Source organism: Rhinopithecus bieti, unplaced genomic scaffold (assembly GCF_001698545.2).
Source record: "Rhinopithecus bieti isolate Rb0 unplaced genomic scaffold, ASM169854v2 scaffold_30846, whole genome shotgun sequence".
NCBI lineage: Eukaryota > Metazoa > Chordata > Mammalia > Primates > Cercopithecidae > Rhinopithecus > Rhinopithecus bieti.
Window position 1 is genome coordinate 78,855 of NW_016814438.1, and position 25,476 is coordinate 104,330.

Below are 25,476 nucleotides of genomic sequence, written 5' to 3' on the forward strand. Positions count from 1 at the left end.
TAGAACTAACAGATCTTTTCATATCACATTGCATTTAATTATCTTCCCTTCATCTCTCTTCCCCAGCACACGTAAGTTTCTTGCAGACAGGAAACATGACTGTTACTGCTGTGTCCTCAGTGTCCATTATAGGTCCTGGCACATAATACACACTCAAAAATGTTTGATGAAGACCTGAACAAATCACAGCAACTGTTTCTTAAATCCACATTCAAAAATCAGAGGTTATTTGCTTAAACTCTCAAAATCGATTATCTTTCATTAACAAGTGAACAGGGCTGAGTTTTTCTTTTACATTATTTCCTGTGACCTTTTTCTCCTTCCCCTTGGTGGAATGATTTGCTTTTTTTCCTTGCCCTCCTGGGTACTCTAACTTTCCTTGTATCAAAACAAAGGATTGTTCTTTAGAAATTTGCACTTTTGTATAAATTTAAACCCCCATATCTTTGGCTTCTCCTAGTAGCATTTATACAAAATACGCATCCCTGTTACTAGCAGGAAAAGCCTTGTTAGTTCTTTATTATACCAGCTTTTATCAGCTAATAGGTAAGAAGGGAAAGGGATATTTGGGACGGAGGGAGAGCTTCATGAGCTCATAAACTCACTCTTCCAAGGCAGTTGCCTGCCGTCTCTGCCCACAACAAGAGCCTCAAAATACATGCAATAAAATTCACATTCCAGTAGTTCAGGAGCCTAAATGCATCTATGTTTGAAGCATTGATAATGTACTTGTGCAGCATTTTGAAAAACATTTTATTCATATTTGTAACTTTATTTTTAAATTAACTACATGTTTCACAGTGTTCTACCACTGTATGTTTCACAATGCAGGAAATACACAATACAAGTAGCATATTAAATCAAACATACCCAAATCATTCCCATAGAACATGAACAGTTAACATTAGCAATAATCAATTCCACTTGCACAGCACCACTAAAGTACTTCAAGCACTTCACACAAAAGATTAAAGAAAAAAACTATAATTAGATTAGAAAATAGAGAGAGTTGGCTCATGTTTAAAATACTGCCTGGCTCAGGTAGTGCTGGTTACCACTCCCTTCAAAATTTCAGGTAAACAAATTGCCACCACCTGGGAAGATCATTTCTAGTGGGGAAATGAAGGCAGCTTCTGCAAGACCCCAGGAAGGTACATTCTCTCTGACACCACCAGGACCAGGGCGAGAGTTGGGAGCATATGTGTGAGCATGTGTGTGTGTGTGTGTGTGTGTGTGTGTGTGTAGGATATGGGAGGTAAATCCAAGGGGAAGAATGGTTTTTTGGTGCAAGCACATATTTTACTAAGTCAGCTACATTGTTTCTCACAGAACAAAGAAAGCGCTTGCTTTCTGATTTAGGGTTTGGCTTCATAGAAAACTAAATAATACCAAAGAAATCCCATGTTCCTACAGAATGGTTGATCCTGAACAAAAACCCCAAAGACATTTGTGTTAGAACTTCGCCTCTCCTTATTCCTTAATCAAAGAGTCCAGCACTGTGCTGACAGAAGCAGATTGGGAATCACAGCTAAAGTGTATTCAACAGCTGACACTACATAAACTAAGCCCTTAGGGAGGCAGAGTGGTGTGGGGAGATGTATGGGACTGTGGGTAGGAGAGCTGATTCTGCCACAGATAGCTGTGGGATCCCAGGCAAGTCTCTGTCTCTGTTCTCCTCAGGCCTCAGTTTCCTCTTCTGTAAATTAAGCAGAGGGCCCAATGATAACTAAGGTTCCTTCTAGCCCTAGAATTACACAAAGCTAAGCAAAGTGAGGAGAATAATACCATTTTCAGGACGTTATTCTCAGATGTGAGCCATGCTCATCCACTTATATTTATATAATCAGAGAAACCCTGCTAGTAATTTATTCTGAGAGAGCAAGTAGTTGACTTTCTAAAATAAACACAACTGACCATGGTCCTATACAAGCACTCTAGACAAAGCAAATCCTGTCACCAAAACTAGTATTAAAAAAAGTACAAAGGTACAAACTTGTTGAATCCTTTTTGGTAAGAATTTCATTTAGGCCTTGCTTCTTGCTTTTCTTTTTTCTTTTTTTTTTTTTTTTTTTTTGGTCTGTTTTATCTCTTTTCATGAGAATAAGGCCAGGGGGCTCTTGTAAGTTCTTTCTTTCTCATTCGCTGATACAACTATAGGCACGGCCCATATTTCTTCTAATTCTGTGTCTCTTCGAGTCATTTAGATACTAAAGTCAGCCCTCTAGATACAAAATAAGTAGTAATAATTGAACATTTGGAAACCAAATACCATATTTGTATATTATAGAGATTTCATTTGGGGAATTTCTTATGAAGTGTCAAGTATTTCTGAGTCTCATTAAAAGGAGGTTCCTCCCTTCAATACAATCTCCAACTATTACTTTTGTTACTCTAAGTCTTTGTCTCTTCTGTATGTTATACTTTTATTTATGATTTTAGAGAGCAAAGATTTAAATCTAATTACTACTCTTTCAAATAAGTGTATTAATTTTATATAATATCATATCACTTCATTGAATTTTCTTAATCTTCCACAACTTAATAGCTATTAGCAATATATTTCAGCAAATTTCTTTTAATATCTTAACAATTTATGCATTCTGTCTCTAATCAGATACTTGGTAATTTTCCCTTCGAGCTTTATTGTATATAAACATTTCAGTTACACTAACTGATTTAGTTCTATCCTATTAACCCAGCTGACTTTTTCCACTTGCTACCAAGGACTAAAACATTTCAAAATTTAAAAATATTTTGTAGCATGTAGACCAACAATACAATACAAGAGAGAAGAATCACAAATGGAACTGTTAACTTTCCATCATATTTGTGATGTCACTACAAGACATGCTCTAGGGTGCTTCTGAACAGTCACAGATTACAATTAAGGGTATCAAAATAATCTTTTGAAATGGAGTTGGCCAAATTTGAAGGGTTAATAACTTGTTTTCCTTAATCTCTGGGCTTCCCTGGAATAAGAAGGGACTCTAGGCTTATTGGTTCAGTCAGGAAATTAAGCCCTATGAGAACCTGTGCCTTCCAGAATCCCACTCCCTTCTTAGCCCTGCTGTGAATAACAAATACATACAAAACTTAACTTTAGAGCCAAAGTGGAACCAACAGCAAAAGTTCAACTCAAGTATGTAAATTAGTATCTATAACATATACCTCATGCCTAAAATTTCAGGTAAGAAGAATATGACCTCAGGTTGGAGTCAGATTGGATTCTGGGCCAGAGTGGGGAGTGGAGAATACAATAAGAATGGGCATGGTTCTTCCATATGGTACATAGATTCATGTTGACCATTAATTAGGCATCACTTTCTTCCTTTTGCCTCTTAGTACTTATATATTTTTAAAAGTACAGTCAGCACTGATGAAATTTGGAAGTAATACAGGAAGCTTGTCTTAGAAGAGGAACATGTTATAGTTGAGTGTTGATGGATCTTAACTCAAGAGGTAGCTACTAGGATGAAAGACAGAAAGGCATTTCACATTCAATCAATCATTTATGATTTTCTGGTAAATTAATGAGTTTGTCAGACAAGGAACAAGTAACTTTTACGGTCTGAGAAACAATTGGTAACGAGATGACACAGAAGGAAGTCTTTCTGCCAAAACTTGTTAGAGAAAAGTACACAACTCTTTAGAAGAATGCCGTGGATTTTAAATTTATGCACTAAAGTTAATGCAGTCAATAGCAGGCAGGTTAGGAGATAATACAGGAATATTTTCTTTTCACATTGACGGTAAGCAAATGTCCAAGGGTTTGGTCCACATATGCCATTTAAGACTTATTAGAAATGAAAATGTTTCTTCTCATTATTTTTATTGCAACCTATGCTGAGCACTTTATCCTGGATCATAACATTGCCAAAGAATAACTTGATAAAAGCAGGCACCTTTAACTAATTTAATCGAATAACATTTCAGACATTTATTCCAAATGGTTAAACATAAGATGTTTCAGTAGTGTACTGATGAACATGGGTTAATTAGAACATATGTTCTGTTGCTACATGGTGTTGCCTTTGTTTTCTCAAGTTGAATTGCTCACAAAGTGCAGATAGAGAAATACTCCATTGCTTACCTGACGTAGAGGGAGCGTTTCTGATTGGTTCGCAGGGACCCGGACCCGGAGCTCATGCTGTGGTTCATCATCTGCTCTCGTAGGTCATGGATTTTGGCCTCAAATCGAGCGTAATCTGGGAATGAAACAAAGGTAGCAAATTTGGCTCTGTGCCTTCAAGAGTTAGAAATGTTGCACAGCTCAGGCAGCCCCTCACCCACGTTGTTGGTTCCTTTGCCAAACAATGGGGAAACGCACAATTCAAGGGTATGCCTGTTTACTATTATTTATTCACAGACATTTACAAGAGGAAAATGATAAATCAGTTATTTCCCAAAAGGTACCTAGAAAACACACCACCATCAAATTACCAACTTGTAAAAGTCCATTGGGGTGGGAGAGGGAGGATGGGGATCATAGGGAGGGATGGAGGTAGATGTGGTTATAAAAAGGCAACGTAAAGTATCCTTGCGGTGATGGAAATGTTCTCTATCTTGCCTGTAGTGGTGGATATTGGCAACTGCACATGTGATAAAATTACACAGAACTAACACACACACACACACACACACACACACACACACACAACTGGGGAAAATCTGAATAATATTGATGAATTGTGTCAATATGAATATCCTAGTTGTCATAATATGCAATAGTTTTGCAAAATGTTACTACTGGGAGAAACTAAGTAATTTCTTACAGCTGCATGCAAATCTATAATTATCTCAAAAACAAAAAGCAAAAAACAAACAAACAAACAAAAAATTCCACGGGAATCCCAACTCAATGGGGTATTGAGGAGAGTCTTTAGTTACTCTCAGCCTGATAGACCAGACAATCAAGAGTTTGGTGATGAATTGTGTAAGAAATGTCATTTAATTTAACTAGGTTTTGTTAGGGGATGGGGGTCTGCTAGAAGTTGACCACTGTGATCATACTTCAATTTTGTCCCATAACTTTGCCCACATGCCAAATTTTAGAACTTTTCAAACATTAAAAATTATGGGTATAAAAAAATCAAAGAAATCTATATATTATACCTTTGCTATTGTTTCACAGAAAAGTATTTTGACATGTCAACTCAATAAAATAAAGAAAGAATAGGTTCTAAGGTACTTATTAACACAATGAACATGTAAAAAGAAAAGTCTTTTGATGTTTCAATATTTTTTATCACATCCTAGAAACTTCTATCATTTCCTTGGCAAAACAATGTCTTGCTTTAGAAAATTCAGCAGGCTTAACTTACCCACGAATAAACTTAAAAATGTTAATTGAAATTATAAATGGTTCTTTTAATTACAAAGAAACTCACCATGAAGAATTTTAATAGAGTACATCAGTACATTTCAGAAAACAATTTGATTTTCAATTCAATTTATTCACAGCTTTAATAAAACAAGGATGAATGAATATAATAAAAGATGATCTACTTACAGAGTGTTTCAAATTCTTTATAAGAAAAGTTCTACAAAATGTAATTTCATTTTGGCTTACTGAATATGTATTGAGTACTGTAGGGATAGCTTTTCTAAAAGATTTGACCTTCGTTTTCAGTAATAAATAGATAACAGGAAAATAAACTCTGAATATTAAATATTTTTAAAGTTTAATACACAACAGATGAAGCCATAATAGTTGGCTGGAAATTTCTGGTGCAGAAGCAAAGTCTGGTATTATCCAGATTTGGAAGGCTTCCTGCTCATGCTTAGCTTTGAATAATTAAGTCCTAAATGATTAAATAAGCAGAACACATATTTAACAACATATTTAAGGTAAAAACCTATTGACTATAATTTAAGAAAATTTATTTCATTTTCTAGTGAGAGAAAACATTTATTTATAAACATCAATATGATACTGTATGCAGGCCAGACCTGGTGACACACACATATAGTCCCAGCTATTTGGGAGACTGAGGCAGGAGAATCACTTGAGCCCAGGATTTCAAGGTTTCAGTGACTTATGATCTCACCACTGTATTCCAGCTTGGGTGACAAAGAGAGACCCTGTCTTTATTTAAAATTTAAAAAATAAAGATATGATACTGTATGCAGATTTAAATCATTTTGGGCAAGTCGTATTTTCTTGTCACCTTAGAAGAGTCAATTAACATTTATTGCTGGCCACATGGCAGACAATATGTTCAATGCTTTATGGGCATTATCTCATTTCTTTTTTAAATTACAAAATGAAGTCTATAGATGTTGAAAATTTTGAAGTATATAGAAAAACACAGGATAAAAATTGAGAGACTCTCTTGTCTCTTCTGCCTTCCCCTACCTTCTCTCTCACTGCTCTCTTTCCCTACAGCTTACCCTAGTGGGACATGTATGGTTGTGTGCTGGATATGTATGTGTGTGTTTGTGGGTAGCTGTGTGTGTATATACACACATACCCACACAAATGAGACCATAACTATTTATTGTATTATGATTTTTTCTCCTTTTTTTAATAGTGCAATTTGGATATTTTCCTGCCTTCTACCATGTACATAAATATCATTTTTCTTATACTCTTAATACTCTATTCCATAGTTTAGACTGTATTTAACAACTCCCTTATCATTAGATATTTAGGCTTGTCCAGTTTTTTGCTATCATAAACAGGGATGTTGGTGTATGAGTGCACGTTGACAGCAGGTTAGTAGGGCACCAGAAGTGGAACTACTGGTCAAAGCTTTGCACAAAAATCTTACAGTCTCTAATAGCATTTCCCAGAGAAGAAAGCGGCCTTGTCTGGAACATAGATCAGGAACTCTTAACTTTTTCTGATCCATGCTTTACATTGCCACTTGATAAATACCACATGTCACCTCTGAGTACCACTAAATCTCCCATCTAGAGAGATAGGACACTCTCTTTTGTAACTTTGAAGACTTTATTACCCATGATAAAGGCAGGAGATCCCAACTTCCAGCTGTCCCTTCTTAAACATCTAACTCTGTGCAAGTCTCAACCCTCATTTAATCACTTTGCCACTTTATTGTATTCATCACATCAACTTGCAGTTATTTGTACAGTTGTTCATCTTCCATTAGACTGAGCCCTCTGAGGGCAGGAAATATTTTTCATTCTCCTTGGAGCTTCCTTTTCCTAACATAGTGTCTGAGATGCTCAATAAACTTTTTTTTTTGGTAAATAAAAAATAAATGAGGGAGTGAGTAGAATACCTGGATGAATTCAGTTACAAAATGGCTCCAGGTACTGAAATTGTACATTTTCATTTTTATGTTTTTGCAGTAAGAAAGATGAACATGCATCTCCCCTAGTACTACTTTTTTCAAGACTAAATATTCTAATTCCAAGGCTTTATTTCTGTCAAATCACTACCACTTCCAAATTCTTCTGCTATTTTTATTGTTCTCTAGGATATCTCTCCATCTCAATCATGTCATACATTGGAAACAATTCTCTGACACTTTGTCTATATACAATCAACACTTCGTTAGGCTCTTGTAGGCTGCCACATTTTATATAACACAATAGGATACTTGCCTTAATAATAAATTATATTTGCCTTACTGTATAGCTTTTTAGATACCCAAAATATTTTCTGCCATGCTTTCCAAATGTTTCAACTGCGTGACATTCTATGGTGTTAAAATTCCCCAATATGAATGATTTATACTGCATTTGCCTTAATTGGAATCTACCTTGTTTTCATCTTTCCTATTTTGACAGTCATCTTAATCTAAATCCTATATCAGAGGGGCTTATCTGTCTCTTTGCTACTTTTCTTTGAAAACTAAACATACACCCAAGAAATTTCATCATAGTAAAACTAGTAAGATCTGGGTTTATAAATATAAATGGTGTGTCTGTGACAGCAGAGCTCTGTCTCCAATTTCTTGGAGATAAACAAGTTTATAGTTAGAAATGCTCCAGAAGTAAACACGAAACCTGCTATGCAAATTGTGAAATATAAGTCTTTATGTTTTATAGAAGTACTGAAATTGTATTTCTCAACAAGTTAAAACAGAAAAACCTAACACTACCATATTCATTAAATATTAATTCTCTGTCTCTTCCTCAAATATTTTACTCATATCTATGCCTGCCCCTTTGGAACATTTTTCAGTCAAATTCATAACATTGTCTTGATTCCAAGCCTCAGGAGAACATTCGAATGAAAATTTCAAATGCTTCAATCTTTATATCATCCAAAGTGGAATTCATTTTTACTAAGCACCTGCAATGAGCTAGGATCTGTACCACATACTTTAAAAAATATATTATCTTTCCTAAGAAAGTTCTGAGGTAGATATATTATTTTACAGATGAGGAAACAGAGGTTCAGAGAGGTTAACTAACTTCACTAAAGTCACAGAGCTACTAGGTAACATTGGACATGGAGCTAGGATTCAACCCTGGATCTCCATGAAGCCATTTTGTTTCCATGACATCACATCGGTTATAACACCACAATTGTTTAGAATGTAAGGCCTCCTCAATTATCTACCCTTCCCCTCTTGACATCTTGCTCTTCCTTCCCTTCATCTATTGTGTTAGTCAGGTGCATGCTGGCCTTCCCTCTATCAAACTGTAAGCTACTTGGAGACTTGGGATGCCTCACTCATCTCTATTCGCAAACCTCAGGGTATATCATTCTACCTTCTGTGTAGACAGGACTTTCATAGTTTTGAACAAGTCAGAACCTGAAAGAATTTGCTTCCAGAATAGGACATGGACAGGAAAATTAAGCATGATCATGCTGAGGTATAGAACAATATTAAAAATGCAGCATTTTCTTCTGTCTTGCTTTGCATGAAATAGGTGACTGGTAAATGCTTTTTAAATTTCAAGTTATTTTATGTTTTGGGGGGATTTTCTTCTGTAACAAGAAGCAAAACACTGAAACCCAACTCCTAAGCAAATGTTTTAGAGGAACTTCATGAAACATTACCTCCAGCTAGTTCTTTCCCCACCTCTGTGTATGATAACCCATTTTTTTCCTCCACATTTTTGGGTATGTTAAAGCCATTGTTCCTGACTAGGTGCATTTATTTTGGGGCTCTGGCATTTGTTTTCACTTGGACAAGATGGATGATAATAGTAAAAAGTGTACAAGATTTGGGTTATGTAGATGGAGTCAAAATCCTGGTTGTGCTACTTAATAGCTATACATTACTATGAAAGTTATTAACCTTCCTGTGCTTAATTTTTCTCAAGTAAAATAGGAATAAGAATTGGACCTACCTCAAGATCTGTTGAGAAGATTATGAGAGAGCTGATGGATCTAAAAGATTGGCGCTTGGTAATGACTGTCAATTCCTTCTATTCTGTGTGTAATTCACCACCTATTCTTGTTCGTCACTTGTGAAAATTATAACCCCTTTCTGTACTGAGTAAAATGGAAACCTGTGTCTGCTCCTAGAGACCCCTGTTAGAGCCTCCCTCTACCTGTTATGAATTTATGTCTTCACCAGGTCAAATAGGAATGAGCCACAGATGGCCATACTTTGGGACACTTGCCATCAGATGGAACTTCTCATCTGCTATGCAACCACTCAGCATACTCTCATAAGTTGACTTGGAGTCCAGGAGAATAATGTCCAATTCCAAAGCTGCTGCTGTTTTCAGGAATATCAGTGACTTCATTGATCAGTATTGTCTCAAGGCTTTGAGCTACTGATGGACACTTGGATGGAGCAAGGTCATAGGTGTGAACATCACAAACTACACAGTGAGGGGGGCTCTGCCATATACTTGTTTGCAATTTGTTAAGGGTCAATAAGGCGACTCAGAATGCAAAGCTACCAGTCACACAGAAAAGGAGGCATTGTCTTCTTTAAGAAGGCTGGTGTTGTTTAATGCAATAGGATTAATCTGCATTGATTAAAACTGCCCAACTGCTCATGTCTTCAAGACTCAGGTGGCTTACCTTGGTTCTGAGATAAGAAAACAACATACTCAGTGGGTTAGGCAATAGCATGAGGCCATGGCCTGCCCTCCCCCTTTCCCAAGTGAGCTGGTGGGCAGCATGCCACAGGATCAGTCACGACCTCATCCAGGTGTCTCATGATTGCCAGACAAGAGGAAACCATGAACAGAGGAAACAGGGTTAGAAACTCTATGTTAGAAGGCCAGCTTTTAGTCTTAATCTTGTCATTTATTACTAATGAGGCCTTAGGAAGTTACTGAACCTCAGTTTGTTCATCTACAAATTGTGAGGTTCACCTCACAAAGTGGTTGTGAGACTCAGAATGAGATTTGACTGAAGTGATTTGAAAATATAAGATAAGTGTTGCTGTTATTACTTTGGCAACTCCTGTTAGGACAAAGACATATGCAGTTCTTAGTGGTACTAACGGTGACGGTGGCACCCTCTTTCTATTTGTTCATTATAAACGTGTGCAGCTTTAACAACAACTGGTAAGATCACTGGGCTGTAAACAGGACTCTGCACATCCAAGCAACACAGACTACTTTCCTGCTGAGTTATCCATTTCCACACAACAGGAGAATTAGTTTGAAGAGAACACCTGCTGTATATAAACGATGCTTTAAATAGACACATCTGAACTAGAAGTTCTTGGTGTCTTATAAGAAAGGAAATTTGAGCTTTAGGATAACTTCCAATAGGGCTAGGGTAAATGTCAATGGTGTGTAGTCTGTTGGGGGTCACAATATTGTTTACCTGGATGTGACCCTCATTGTCACTGAGGCTCAGGAAGGGTACATGGTAAGGATGAAGCAGGAATGATTTACATCTATTCTTAGCAGAGCTTCTAATCACTGCTCCAGGGATGAGGTGCTGTGAGCAATTATAAATGTTTCCATTTCTTTGGTGGAAACATCCTTCTTTCATTTATTCAGTAAATATTTCTTCAGGGTTTATTATATGCCTTGCACAATCCTAATTGCTAGGGATACTGAATCCACCGAACAGATTTTTTTCCTCAAGAGGCTCACAGGCTAGTGCATAGTTGCTTGTAATTTTCTAGTTTCTTCTTGTGAATACAAAAAGAACATTTGATATTTAAATATCTGCTCCATTTGAGGAGTATCATGTTCTTTTTAGATGGTAACAGGATATCAAGAAACCCTTCTATCATGGAAAGACGCTAATACAGTCAGTTCCATGTTAAAATGGACAAATTGGGACAGGTTAAATCTTTGTGAACTATCTGGTTACTTACAGAGTGAGAAGAGCAACTTGGGGTTTAAAGCAGTACCTTGGAATCAGAGTTTCTGGATTTGAGTCCTGGCTCTGAGAGATGTTAAGAAAATACCATACTCACTCAGAGATACTGTTTTCTCATTTGTAAAATGGAGAAATCATCCCTACCCCTATACCTTGTTGTTCTGAATATCTAAGAGAATATAATTTATTTTCATCCTTTTAAGCAGTATTGATTTTAAAAAGCACCATCAATTAATAATAGCATCTTTTTTTGGAGAGGGTGGACACAAGACTCTTCTGATTTCACAAGCTGAAATGAATTTTGTGGAGAGGGGAAGATGTGAGTCTTATAATCAATGAAATATGATAATTCAGAATGTTTAAAACTAGAAAATCCCAAACAAATATACTACTGCTCTCTTTCCACTGGACTTTTAACCAAATAGTCACACATAAGAGGATTAGCCATAGAACACTGTTTATTTTCAAGAAGCAATGCTTTGTCAAGATTCTTTCATTTGATGATACAAAAATAATTTTAATTATTTGGAGCTCAGAAAATATTAGATGGTTGCCATTTCATTACCTCTTCTTTTTCTAGTTTTCCTGGGATTTCAGAACCAGATATGCACAGAAGGGGCCCAGTCACATTACTTTAGGCTTCAGAGATACACATAGAGCTTTTCTCATCCTGGCTGCTTTTCAACTCATCCTGTCAGGAAGGGCACCATTAGGAACTATTTGAGGAGGCTGGCTTCCCTCCCAGATATGCATTGGAATGCCCACCTCCATCAAGAGCACTGAGCTCTGGTGACTGGAAGGATTTGGGGTGGATCTCTCCAGGCTACAGATTAAGGATTTTACTAGCTTTTACTTCAACCCCTGACTTAACTCATCTCTCAAGTTGGCAAACTGCCTCTGTGTTGAAGTGGTGACATGGAATTTTCCATTGCTAAAGATTTACAGATGTTTGGCTTACCAATCCAAGTGTGTGTGTGTGTATGTGTGTGTGAGAGAGAGAGAGACACAGAGAGAGAGACAGAGAGACATACAGAGAGATACAGAGACAGAGAGAGATAAATAGATTATGAACTAAATTCATCAGAATCCAACTTTAACCAGAAATTCTAGACAATAGCAAGAGTCTATCTTTTCTGCACTCCACAAAGGAAGAGCATGTATGCACTTATCTCTTGTACCTCTTTGGTATTGACCATTAATAACTCAGTTATGGATACCATGAGGGCAAAGATGTTATCAAGTTTCTTTTCTGTATCCCTAACACTCGGCACAGAGTGTCGCACACAGTTATCAGCTAATAAATGCTAATATAAATGCTTGCCGAATTGGATGAGTTAAATGAAGAGTTCTGATAAACAAAAATGATCATTTAGTTTACCAGATCTAATACTAAATAGATCAGCCTTTTAGAATAATTTTTAATAATACACTAAATTAAGGTATGTCTTTCTCCATTCCTCCCCACCCCTTCTGTGTTTTCAGATAGAATTGGGATCATTTGTTTTGACTAGAACAATCTCTTGCAGCTTGGATGGAGAAACTTTAAAGAGGTTTCAGCCAAACACTCAGGAATTCTTTAATGTGTGAAATAAAGTAAGTTTTATGGGCAAATGGCAATCTGAATCCCTAACTAGCTATTTCATATAATATGTATATAACTCTGAAAATTACATGCATCAAATTTCAATTTGGTTTCATGCAAGCTTTATTTTATAGATTAATAAAGGCAGATTTTCTTTGATTATCAGGATTATTACAAAATGGAGTCAGCACAGAAGCTTTCTGAAGTTGGCAAAGTCTGTTTTCTTTTGGTGATAGGAGTAACTGATGTATTATTATTTTTTAAGGCTCTGAGATAAATCTGATTCATGTTTGAATCATAAGTTTATTATTGATTTTTAGTGTGGATTTTGCATGAGACACTCAATTTAGAGAATACTCAGTTTTCTCATACGTACGATAGAAAACAGTAGTTACCTGATCAGATTTTTTGAAAGGTAAACACAACAGCAGTTGTAAATGGCATAGTCCATTGTTAGGAACAGACTAGGTGCTCAATAAATGAACAACAACAACAAAAAACCATGAGGCTCTCTTGAAGCTTTATATTCCCTGTCTACAAAATGGAGACATCACTGATTTCCTGCTTACAAGATTGCTGTGAAGATCAAATGAAGAAACATAAAACATAAAAATGTTTGGTAAACTGAATTGTACAGTATAAATAGAAAGTGGTGACAAAAGTAATTCATAGCAATGCAGTCTTTAAAAGTATCCCAACCTGCCTACGTGACTACTTCCTCTGTCTGAGATTTATCTCAAAAGTGGAATTAGATTTCTGTCTTAGCTGTAAAAATAAAGCCACAAAGGACATCATGCATGAAAGAGTAAATGTGAAACTCTGTGGGGCAAAATGGAAACTTCAGATATTACTAGGGCCTAGCTGCCAATGGTGATTCTCTCAAGATTTTTTTTTTTTTTTTTTTTTTTTTTTTTTTTTGAGACGGAGTCTCGCTCTGTTGTCCAGGCTGGAGTGCAGTGGCGCGATCTCGGCTCACTGCAAGCTCCGCCTCCCGGGTTTACGCCATTCTCCTGCCTCAGCCTCCCGAGTAGCTGGGACTACAGGCGCCCGCCATCTCGTCCGGCTAGTTTTTTGTGTTTTTTAGTAGAGACGGGGTTTCACCGTGTAGGCCAGGATGGTCTCGAGCTCCTGACCTCGTGATCCACCCGTCTCGGCCTCCCAAAGTGCTGGGATTACAGGCTTGAGCCACCGCGCCTGGCCCTCTCAAGATTTTATTGGCAGGTTGAGTGAAAGTGCCAGAGCGGGGATGCACAGGCTGTAGTTTAATTGGTGTGATTTATAGCTAATGGTGCATCAGAAGGAACTAGGAACTGCGCCTTTTAATTTAAGGCATAGTACCTAAGACTGCATCCACCAGATAAGAAAATCTTTCTTGGCAAACTCAAATATTAAATCTTTGCAGAATTTGTCTTGTTCTTTTTGTATAAATCATGGAGCCGGCGGGCGCGGTGGCTCAAGCCTGTAATCCCAGCACTTTGGAGGCCGAGACGGGCGGATCACGAGGTCAGGAGATCAGAGACCATCCTGGCTAACACGGTGAAACCCCGGTCTCTACTAAAAAAAAATACAAAAAACTAGCCGGCGACGGTGGGCGGGCGCCTGTAGTCCCAGCTACTCCGGAGGCTGAGACAGGAGACCGTAATGGCGTAAACCCGGGAGGTGGAGCTTGCAGTGAGCTGAGATCCGGCCACTGGCACTCCAGCCTGGGCGACAGAGCGAGACTCCGTCTCAAAAAAAAAAAAAAAAAAAAAAAAAAAAAAAATCATGGAGCCAGGAGCTAAAATAACATTTAAGTTTCCTCTTTGCCTGACGCCATCCATGTAAAATGTGACTTGCTTCTTCATCAGCAGCATGAAAACAAACTAATACACCACTATTCCTAGGTAAGTAGAGCCACATTGGGAAGACCACTAAGGGAATATGGAGGCTCAAGGAGGCTAGTCCATTTATCCAAGGCCACACAGCAGAACTGGGACTCAAACTCAAATCTTCTAGTCCTAGTTTCATTCAGTGTTTTTTTCTTTTTATTTCGCTACATTGATTCCAGACTTTCTTTTACAAGTGACTACTTTTCTCTGTTTTGTTCCTGACATGAACAGGTCCATGGCTGTCTCAGACTTGTTTGGTTACCCTAAGTAACCATTTAGCAGCCAATTTCTGATATGACTATAGATATATGTCTATAGTGAATTCTACAGGTGATTTGGCATGATCAAAATGAAAAGGCTTTGTTTGATTTCCCCAATAAACTCCTCAAATGAAAGGTTCTCAAGATATCATTTTGAGATATGGCAGGTCTTTCCTTCAAACACAACAGATAATTTTCTTTTGCAGCACTCAGCATATATACAACTATTTATCTGTAAGTACTTACTTAGTATCTGTGAGGCACATTGCAGGTACCTGACATATGTCTAACTGATGGAGTGAGGCTGCTAATGTGGCCATCTCTCCCTCTTCCTGATAAGAAAGTGAACCAGCCATTTCAAAATGTGGAGAAATCGTTAAATATGTTCTACTCCTCTATAGCTCTCCCACTAAAATAATTTTCAGTTTTCAATTGAAGTGAAAGGAAGAATCGGCAGAGAGATGGATTGAGAGAATTGTTTATATTCATAACTTTGTTCTCAACATAATTATCTATTTCTGAATCCTAAAATCACCTAGCTAGATTCTCCTTCAATCTGAAGATTACCTTTTACTCTTTGAGATGCTAAATGTGTTCCTATTTATCATATTAATATTGCAAGTATTTTGTGGTATGCAGCCAGAAAAATCACATAATGGGAAATTACCCACAGCCCCCAAACTCCTAAACAGGAACTGAATAGAAATTCCTCAGTGCAATTTATGGTAACAATTTCATGCTCAGTTTAGCTACTTCCATGACTCAGAAAAGAAATTTCTTTTGCTTATTTCAGTACTTTTTTTCTAAAAAATTGTTCCCCTAATTTTTGGCAAAGGATGTACGAGAAAGTGAAGAAGTCCCTGGTTGTACATGAATTTGGAATTGTCACTTAAGTGAGGCCAAAATATAACCCCATACCATTCATTGCACAGTACTATTTGCTATAAATCTGACCTCTAAAACAAAGATATTACAAAATCATTGAGTGTTTTTTAAGGGATATATGATACTTGTCATTTAGTTCCCAGTATTATGATGGAAAGCCTGGATAGTGGATAGAAAACCTGGAGGTCATTTAGGCATCTGTTTCAATGGTTGCGTGAGAAATGGTGAAGAAGATGGGAATGGAGAAGGGACACACATTTGGTAAGTGTAAATAAGGGTCTTTGCTGATTAATTCAGTATAGCCCATGAAAAAGAGTGGAAGTGTCCGAGGTTCCCTCAAGTTTCCAGCTTGGGCAACTGACTGAGAACAGAAAGGAGCTTCCACTGAGAGGCAGAAAAGAAAATGACACTGAGTCCATGTTGGGACACACTGGGTTTAAAGGGATATCATTATGACCTAGGCTTTCTGAATTCCGGTTACTGGGAACATGGGAAGATACATCTTTAACAATTGAAGCAATTTATACACCAGAGCCTAAGGAATATTTATAGATGAGAGCTGTGCTGCAGTGACAGGGTTGTATGAAACATATACTAATCTGACCATTCTATCCTCCAGACTCAGGGAAAAATTAGGAAATAATAAAAGTAAGCAACCATTAAAAATAGACCTTTATGCATAAATAAATAAAAATCAACTAGGAGACAATTCATCCCTGTATAACTAAGACAGTCAAATTTATCTTTCCTCTGATTAATAATTTAAGAAGAAATCCCAAGCATGCTGCTTATGGAGGTGTAGGAGGAGATCCTATAATTAGACTCCAATTTGAACCATGAGGGTGAGGATCAGAAAGCTGACTCAGAGCCTGGTGTCAATTATTTGCAGTTTGTACAACAAAAGGCTAAAAATTTGGAAGATGCAGGATGACTGAAGCCCGATTCTGGGGGTTGTTATAGCACAGTTACGGGGTAAGTTTTTTTCCACTGTTATTTGCTGGAAAATTTATTCTCTATCTCCTTTAGTCTGTGCCTGAATTTTGTGGGACTTGCTCGAGAATGGTATTCATGCTTTAAATCCAAGAGCCAGGAATCATCGCATTCCAACAACTTTCCTATTTATTTTAACCAAAACGGAGCTGGTTTCTATAAATCAATTTAAGAAATTATCCTCTTTGATACAATCTACTTACGTTTGATCGGTTTTAGAATAAACCAACAGATACACAAGAACTTATCAAGCTAGCTCGGTTCAGTGGAGAACTACAGCAGAAACAACAGGTTTCTATTTGGCACATTTTGGATTTATCTGGACGCAAGAGGATGTGAAAAGAACACCTTTCAGACAAAAGCCAGTCTTGAGTAGGAATTTAATAGTCCTTGCCCAAACAGCTTAGTTTGTTTCCCATTTTCAGTCATTACCTGAATCCTTTTTTATCTCCTATGTAGAACAAATTCTCTCCCTCTATTTAGGAGGCTTTCATATATGAAACAGAGTGAGAGAGAAAGAGGAAGGAAGGAAAGGAGGGAGGGAGGGAGGGAAGGAGGGAGGGAAAGAAGGAAGGAAAAGCTCTAATTTCTTCTGTTCTTTTGGTAACACACTTTCTCCCCTTCACATCCTTCAGCTGCTCCCCTTACGGCTTTCTGCAGACACTTCTGCTGGTCTCTCCTCTTCTCTCACACTCTGCTCACCACTGTACTTTATTTTGTATCATCTGTCTCCATCCTTTCCCAACTCCTGAGCACTCAGCCTCCTCTGGCTCTTTTCTGGTTCCTTCGCTCCTAGAGCGAAGGTTGGCTCATGAAGGCAAATGACAAATGTTTGCCATGTGCACATGTATGTGCATGAATGAATACATCCAGGTTCTGACTTCCTCGGGGCAACCTCTACTTTGTCAATGCCCCTCCTATGATGGGGGTAGGAGAGAGTCCTCCTAGAACTGAACATGATATTCCAGGTGTGATCTAATACATTTAAATGTCCAAAAGCTCTTTCTTCCCTAAATGTTCCTTTTTAAAAGCTCCTGTTCTCAATTAATGTGTGTCTCATCTTCTTAAGTGTATTAATAGGAGGTATTTTGATGTTTCCCTCTATTCTTTGTATTATCTCTTGATTCTCAGGATTCTTTGTTATTCTGTTTTGTTTTAAGGATATCCTCAGGTGTCTGGTGATCCTTGCTTATAAGTCCAAATTAATAATGAGGCACTAAAATGCTGATTGGAAGCTCTCTGTGCAGGCAAGTATTGTTGAATAGTGGTAAACAGGTGATGTGTTCATTTTGGAGACACTCAAATATCAGGACCTGTAAATCTCTATGCCAAGTCAGTTTCCCCAGAGTCTCTTAATATCATTTATTTCAGGTTAAAAGCCTGGTTACTAGGTTTTGGGAGTGAAGGGAGGAGAGGGGCTTAGACAAGTGTCAGGGTGGGGGTATGTCTCATAATTCACTAAGTACCTTCTTTTATATCTGTGTTCTCTGTGCAGCATTTTACCCCCACCATCATCCATGTCTGATGCCTCAGGTCCAATCTGGTTCAGTCTTTCCAAAGAGGAAACATTGTCTGGGTGGGAATGATTGGCAGGTCGAAGAGAGAATTTGAAGCTCTAGCTGCTCCTTTCAAAACTTCTAACTAATCTTTGTGTTTTCGGGACTTCCTCACATCCATGCCTTCAGATATACCCAAGGCCTTTAATACCTGAGTCCTTCCTGGATTCTGCACATCTCATTAGCTTCATATTCCTGTAAGTACTTGGGTTTCTGCCTTCTCAGCTCTGATGTGTCATTTTCCAGTCAATCATCAGCATTCCATCTTCCAAAGTTTTGTTCATATGTCTTACATGTGTTGCCTTGACCAACTACTTTTTGGATCTTAGATTTTTTTACCTATTTAAATTCCTTAATTGTTACTTTAGTGGAGTTTTGGATGGGAACAAAAATATAGGCAGGTGTTTAAATTATCACATTTAACAAGGAACTCAAAATTTATATTTAATTCTATTTAATTTAATCTGGCTGCTTTCTTGCCATCAGTCTATTTGAAAAGCTCATATGGACCCAGCTCTGTCATCATCACATGTTCTATGTCCCCAAACCTTGTGACATCTGCAAAAAAGTACAGAAGACCTCAAGAGAAGATAAACTAGAATTTATTTTTATACCTTTTATTCAGTTTTTATTAAAGCTTTCCTGCCTTTCCAGATTGACACAGAATTATGCCATGAATCTGTCTATTAATCCATTTGCAACAAGTTCTGGGGATAGAAATTAAGGTTTAAACATATAATTCCTACCATCAAAGGACTCCCTGTTGATTAGGGGACACAGATAAGAAAACAGACAGTAAGTTTGTTAAGGCATGAACAAAGAGCTGTGTTGGTATACACAGTACAGAGAGAAAGTATAAAGAGGATGGTGCTTAAGAAGAGGTAACACTTAGACTTAATCTTAGAGGATGAGGAAGCATTGGGTAGTCTAGAAGACTAGGTGTAGGGATGAAGGAAGGCATATCAGAGAAAGGGGAGCAGCTACACAGAGGCAAGGATTATGACTCTTCTGCCTCTGAAGAGGAGAAATTTCTTTCAATCAACAGAAAGTACAGGACAAGGGGGACTAAGTCATCTTTTGATGGGATAACATAGATGTCCTTCTATGAGAAAATGGGAAGCAGCCCCTTATAATAAAATCTCTGGCTTTTGAATTACCAAGTAAAACTGAGATGTCAGCATCCCTTGGCTGAATGTGGAACTTGCTAATAGGACCCCTACATTCATGGGAAGGGATAAAAGAGCTTTAAAACGTACAAAAGCATTGTGTGAATATATTGCATAATATTATTACTACATTATTGCCTACCACCACCATCCCCAGCCCTGAGAAATCTTCTTAAACTTACAAAATGAAGCTGCTTCTCTGTGGATGTAGACATTTCCTGGTTTCAACATTGCACCATAGCTATGCATTATGTCAACATTGGGAAGAAGCAGGGTGGAAGATGCACAGGAGTTCTCTGTACATTTCTTTGAAACTTCCTTTATACCTTTTAAAAGTTAAAAAGAAGCAGCAATGGCAGCTTCTCAAGGCCAGAGATAGGGAGCTCTATTTCATTTGCATTTCTACTTAGGGCTATAATGAATTGAACTCAATGTGTTGCTAAAGATTATTATGAAATTAAAATCCAGTTAGTATGGTCTCCTGGGCCTGGTAAAAGCATGGATTAGAGGCCAGGCACAACAAGGGGTCGGGGGAGAAGGAATGCTCAATGAAAGTAGGGTTGAGTGGGGAGTTTAAAGCATTGGCCTCTAAGTATAGGAACTGCAGTACAAATTTTAAAATATACTCAGGATAGTTAATATTTGATCAAAATCCCCTGTGACGTGAGGAATTTTTCCTGCTAGGCATTCTATTTTCAGTTCTGTGATCAAGCCCAGTAACTGGTAAATACAATATGCCCCACTAGCCCCCATCTTCTCCCAGCTCCTATTCCCTCCTGGTGCTGAAAGGGGGAATGGCTAAGAAATTCCAAGGCCTGGTCAGGAAAGTGATCTTGAAATCATACACAATGAATAGTGCCATCACTAATGACTCAGGTTGTAAAAAACCAGCGAAGTGAGGAAATTCTTTCTATGCAAAGAATGTCTGGATATTTAGGCAAAATTGAAGGGGCTGAGGCAGGAATAACCAGGACAAACTCAGTAAGAACTTCAACCCTGGTTTTCCCAAGATCCAGTTTGTGTGCTGACCATTTTCTTTCATATCTAATTCCCTTACTTCCCCTGCTCTGTTTTATATCATAAGAGCTGACTTCATGCAAATTACATGGAATTTGCATGTAATTCAGAATTTAACTTGGAATTTGCTCCCTGGGAAAATGACTTCTGACTAGGTTCAGCCAATGGGAGGCACTAACAGGAGACTGGAGGGTAGGAGGAAGGGAGGCATAAAGGGAATTTCTTTCCCCTCTGTTTCAGGTGGCATTTCAAGAATGTCTGTTTTTCCTCCATGATTTCTATAGTTTCCTTAATGTTCAAGTCTCCATTAGCATAGGTATGAAGGTTTCTCAATGTGCTCTTGCTTTGGCTTCCTTTAATCAGAATAGAAAGAGAAAGTTTTTTGACTTTATTCAAACATATTAGGGGTTTGCTAGAGAAAACATTATTTGCCCCTAGTTATCTTGATATTATAAAAGGAGGCAGACCTGGACAAGTGTAAATTAGCACAGATATTCTAACAATCACCAGACAAAATGCACCCAATAAGTAATGCCAGTGCAAGAAGTTTTGACTGTAAGGCCCATGTGCAGTAGGTTGAATGATAGCCCCCAAGTATATCCATATCCTAATCCCAAGAACTTGTGAATGTTACTTACTATGCTGAAAGGGGCTTTGAAGGTGTGATTAAGAGTTTTGAGATGGGGAGATTTTCCTGGATTATATGAGTGTGTCTTAAATATAATCACACAGGTCCATGTAAGAGGCAGGCAAGGTCAAAGGAGGAAATAGAAGGTGAGATAATGAAAACAAGAGGTTGGAGGGCTGGAGGAAGGGGGTCACAAGCCAAGAAGCACAGGTGGCCTCCAGAAGCTAGAAAACGCAGAGAAATAGATTTCTTATAGATTCTTCACAGGGGACTAGCCCTGCTCACACCTTGACTTTAACCTAGTGAAACCGATTTCAGACTTCTGGCCTCCAAAACTGTAAGAGAATAGAACTGTGCTGTAATAAGCCACTAAATTTGTAGTAATTTGTTATAGTAGCAATAGGAAACTAACACAATGTTCCCAGAGATGAAAAAAAAATTCTTTTTATGTAAACATGCCAGCTGAATGTGAACATATTCCTCTTGCTTTAAAAATTCCAAATCTAGGCTGTTAGCAAAATTCATACACAAATTCTAGCTTACTATAAAATAATCATTTAAGGAAGTGTATAAAATTTCTTTGCTTCAGATATCATAGTGCCTCAGATTCCCTTTCAAGACTGAAAGACTTTCTACTCCAGATGCCCTTGGCTGAAGATAGTTTCTATTTAAACAGGTAAATGGCCTGTTTGCAACATGCAGCCTTTATTCTTATCTGCATGGCATACTCCTTCTCTTTGTTTAAAATTTGATAGTAAGTCTTTTATGATTTTGCTGCTTTAAGTGAAATTAATCATGCCCCTCTTTATCTTACTTACGCTATACCTCATATATATATTCATTTTTGCATTTATGAAAATTTTATCTTTTATGTTTATTATACCTGTTTCCCCTGCCAGCCTAAAACTTTATGGAGGAAGACATTATGTCTTATATAATTGTATTCAGCTCTTAGTACAAGTAAGTACCTAGTACATAATAGGTACTCAATAAATATCAATTGAATTGAATAAGAACACTGAGTTTAGGTTAAAAAAAATCTCAGAAGGAATGTCAGAGAGTAAGTACATACTTACTGCTGGGGTGACCAGGGGCAAATTACTTAACCTTTCTGAGTTGGAAATAATGCCAACTACAATTACAAGACCATTGTGAAGATAAATAAGATGACACATGTAAAGAAGCTGTACAAAGTAGGGGTCTAGCCTGCGTGACAGAGCGAGACTGTTCATTCTCCTCATAATAAATGCCCATTCTCCTCATAGTAAGTTGAAAATTAGTTTGCAACAAACTTGCTCCTGCCCTTTTTTGTATTCAGGGTTTGGCAAGACCTTCTGAGCTAATTTAGGACAACTTAGTGTTTAGTATAACTCTTTCATAGATTTGCTCTATTATCAATGCCTGATGATGTTGACAATGATGATGAAGAAGGAAGAAGAGGAGTTGGAGGAGGAGGAAGAAAACATCCAGAGCATTCAATTTATTCTAGTTAAATTACTAACCAGAAAGACAATGGCCTAGGAAGTCTACTTTGTAATGCTGTTTGGTTCTAAGTAAAGAGCATCTAGTAGGGAGACATGTAAATCCTGTTTCCAAAACACACTTGGAGGATTAGAGCATGTGGAAGATTTGCTCCCCACCTGGCTCAGAGCTACCAAGGTCGCATTGGCTGTCTAAGGACATGTCTTCTGGCTAGAATAAGGAAATCTTACGTGATATCAGCACCTTTGCAGAAAGTAAGAAATAAACCACCTGAAATCTACACATTAAAATTCAGCCTGCGTTGGTCTAATCAAATTTGGCTCTGTTGGAGAATTGAATTCACAGCAGAAAAGAGAAAAATGTATGTTCTTTTCTCAGTATAAATTAGAATGTAGAATCATCATTGCTTGCCTCCAATGCTAAAAGCTTTCATATGTGATGTTGTTTTGTTTTGTTTTGTTTTGTTTTTTTTTTTGGTGTGGAGTCTTCACTGTGCAACTGGACCTCCGCGTGGAGCCACAAAGCAGTGACTGCAGATCATGCAGGAGGGTATCTATCTGGCAATAGCCTGCACTTGTTTTGTTTTTTCTCTGCTTGCTCTTGAAAACGGGCAGAGGAACAACCTTTGAAAGCTAATTATTCACTTTGAGAGATGATTAAGATGAGTAGGTGCTCATGTGCATATTTGAAATGTAGAGGTGTGGTTTGTCTTTGTTTTTTTGAGATGGAGTCTCCCTCTGTGGCCCAGGCTGGAGTGCAGTGGTGCAATCTTGGCTCACTGCAACCTCTGCATCCTCGGTTCAAGCAATTCTCCCACCAAAGCCTCCCAAGTAGCTGGAATTACAGGCGTGCACCACCACACCTGGCTAATTTTTGTTATTCTTTAGTAGAGACAGGGTTTCACCATGTTGGCCAGGCTAGTTTCAAACTCCTGACTTCAAGTGATCTGCCTGCCTTGGCCTTCCACAGTGCTGGGATTACAAGCATGAGCCACTGTGCCTGGCCCAAATGTGTGTTTTTTAAGTGTGTTGTCTTCATGTCATTGTGGTATGATTCAAAATTAATGATACCTGAGGGCAGCCCTTCTGTGTATAGTGTCATATCATAAGTGTGGCTGTCACTTCCTCCCAGCTGATCTTCCTTTGATAAGACTAATAAGTTATATTTTGGGTTTCCTTATTCAGACCCTTTTTGTTGAGTTTCATATACCACCAAGTTGTACATTACTAGCTCACACCTTCTAGCTTTTATATATGCTCTCTTTTAATTCTTTCAAAAGCTCTGTGTGGAAGATAGTCTTATTCCACTGTACATATGTGAAAACTAAGGCTCACACTAGTTGTGAAATATGTCCAGTCACACAGCTAGAAAACGTTGCTGGCAGAAGTGGAACCCTGATCTAATAACTTCATAGTGTTGTATGCAACTTCATTCATGTACACAAAATGGCTGTCAATATGAGAAATTACCTGAACAACAAAGAGAAGACAACGACTTTTCTATCATAGGCCCAATTATCATGATAATTTAACATCCATGGGGGCTGCATCATATCTAAATGTAACAACTACAAACTGAAGAAACCTGCCATGGGGCTGACAAAAGTGGATTTGGAGTGAATCTCCCTTGCTATTCTCTTTTCCTCCAGAGATAGAAGACACAATTCACAAATAGACCATCTTTCAAATGCAAGCAACAATCCCTCCTCTCTGCCTCCTGTGTCCATATATAATTCTCTTAAACAGCATAAATCTCTTTTCTATGCATGTTACTATCTGTATGCATTTTTCCTTGGTCCTGAATTAAATTTACTTCGTCTGTAAATACAAGCAGGCTACACCTTGGGCCCCTGAGAATTCCTAGATTTATAACTATCACTGTACATGTCATATCCATGCATAAAGTCCAGTAAAGTATTAATCACTTCCTTTCCATCACAGGAAGAATTTCTCTGGGGTCATTTCCCCCAAGAAATACATACATTTTATCTGTCGATAAAGTGACCACACGTGTCCAAGGAGCACAAAAATAAATCACATTAAGAGGTGGAAGTTAGATTTTTTTATTTTTATTCTTTATTTTTAGATGGAATCTTGCTCTGTTGCCCAGGCTGGAGTGCAGTGGCACGATCTTGGCTCATTGCAACCTCTGCCTCCCAGGTTCAAGAGATTCTCCTGTGTCAGCCTCCAGAACAGCTGGGATTATGGGCATGCACCACCACGCCTGGCTAATTTTTTTTATTTTTAGTAGAGATGGGGTTTCAACATGTTGGCCATGCTGGTCTCAAAATCCTGACCTCAAGTGATCCGCCTGCCTCTACCTCCCAAAGTGCTGGGATCACAGGCATGAGCCATCACACCTGGCTGACTTTTTTTTTTTTTAATTAGTGAATATTAAATTTTGAAGTGCTGAATTTATTCTATTCTGTGGATAAGACTGACTGCCCACCAGTCTGGAAGTTCCTAAAGCAGTGATTGTGTTTTTTCCATGCTATCGCCACTTCTCACCCAATCTGGTTCTTTACCCCCATTCAAGATAAAACTTTCACCAACCAAGTTAAAGGATGATTTGGACTCTGTCATGGAGCTATATTAGGATTAGAATAGTATCAGAGAACGTGCCTTGAATGATTTAGCCAGGCATTCGAGGCCAATTTGATCTGCCCTCCGCTTTCCTATTTTATCTCTTCCTGACAGCCTTCGTGATAACATTCCAAGTGCACCAAGTGTTTTCATACAAGCATACCTTGTACTTTCCCATTCATAGTTCTTTTAGTTTTATTTTTTCTTCCCCTTACAATGATGCTTCTTCTCTCTTGACATTC

The 25,476-nt window shown here is 37.9% G+C and overlaps 1 protein-coding gene across 5 annotated transcripts in view; it reads right to left on the bottom strand.

Moving 5' to 3' along the window:
• Positions 1–2,074: 2,074 nt before the first annotated feature.
• The window catches only part of DLG2 (discs large MAGUK scaffold protein 2), a 2,095,027-nt gene continuing 2,071,625 nt past the window's right edge, over positions 2,075–25,476 (bottom strand). For 4 of the 5 annotated variants that reach the window (XM_017850879.1, XM_017850882.1, XM_017850881.1 and 1 more), the window contains one exon: positions 4,087–4,205. In XM_017850879.1, the coding sequence (XP_017706368.1) occupies positions 4,087–4,205 (119 nt within the window). Of the gene's footprint in view, positions 4,206–25,476 lie in introns of all 5 variants that reach the window. The other variant, XM_017850883.1, reaches the window with a different exon arrangement.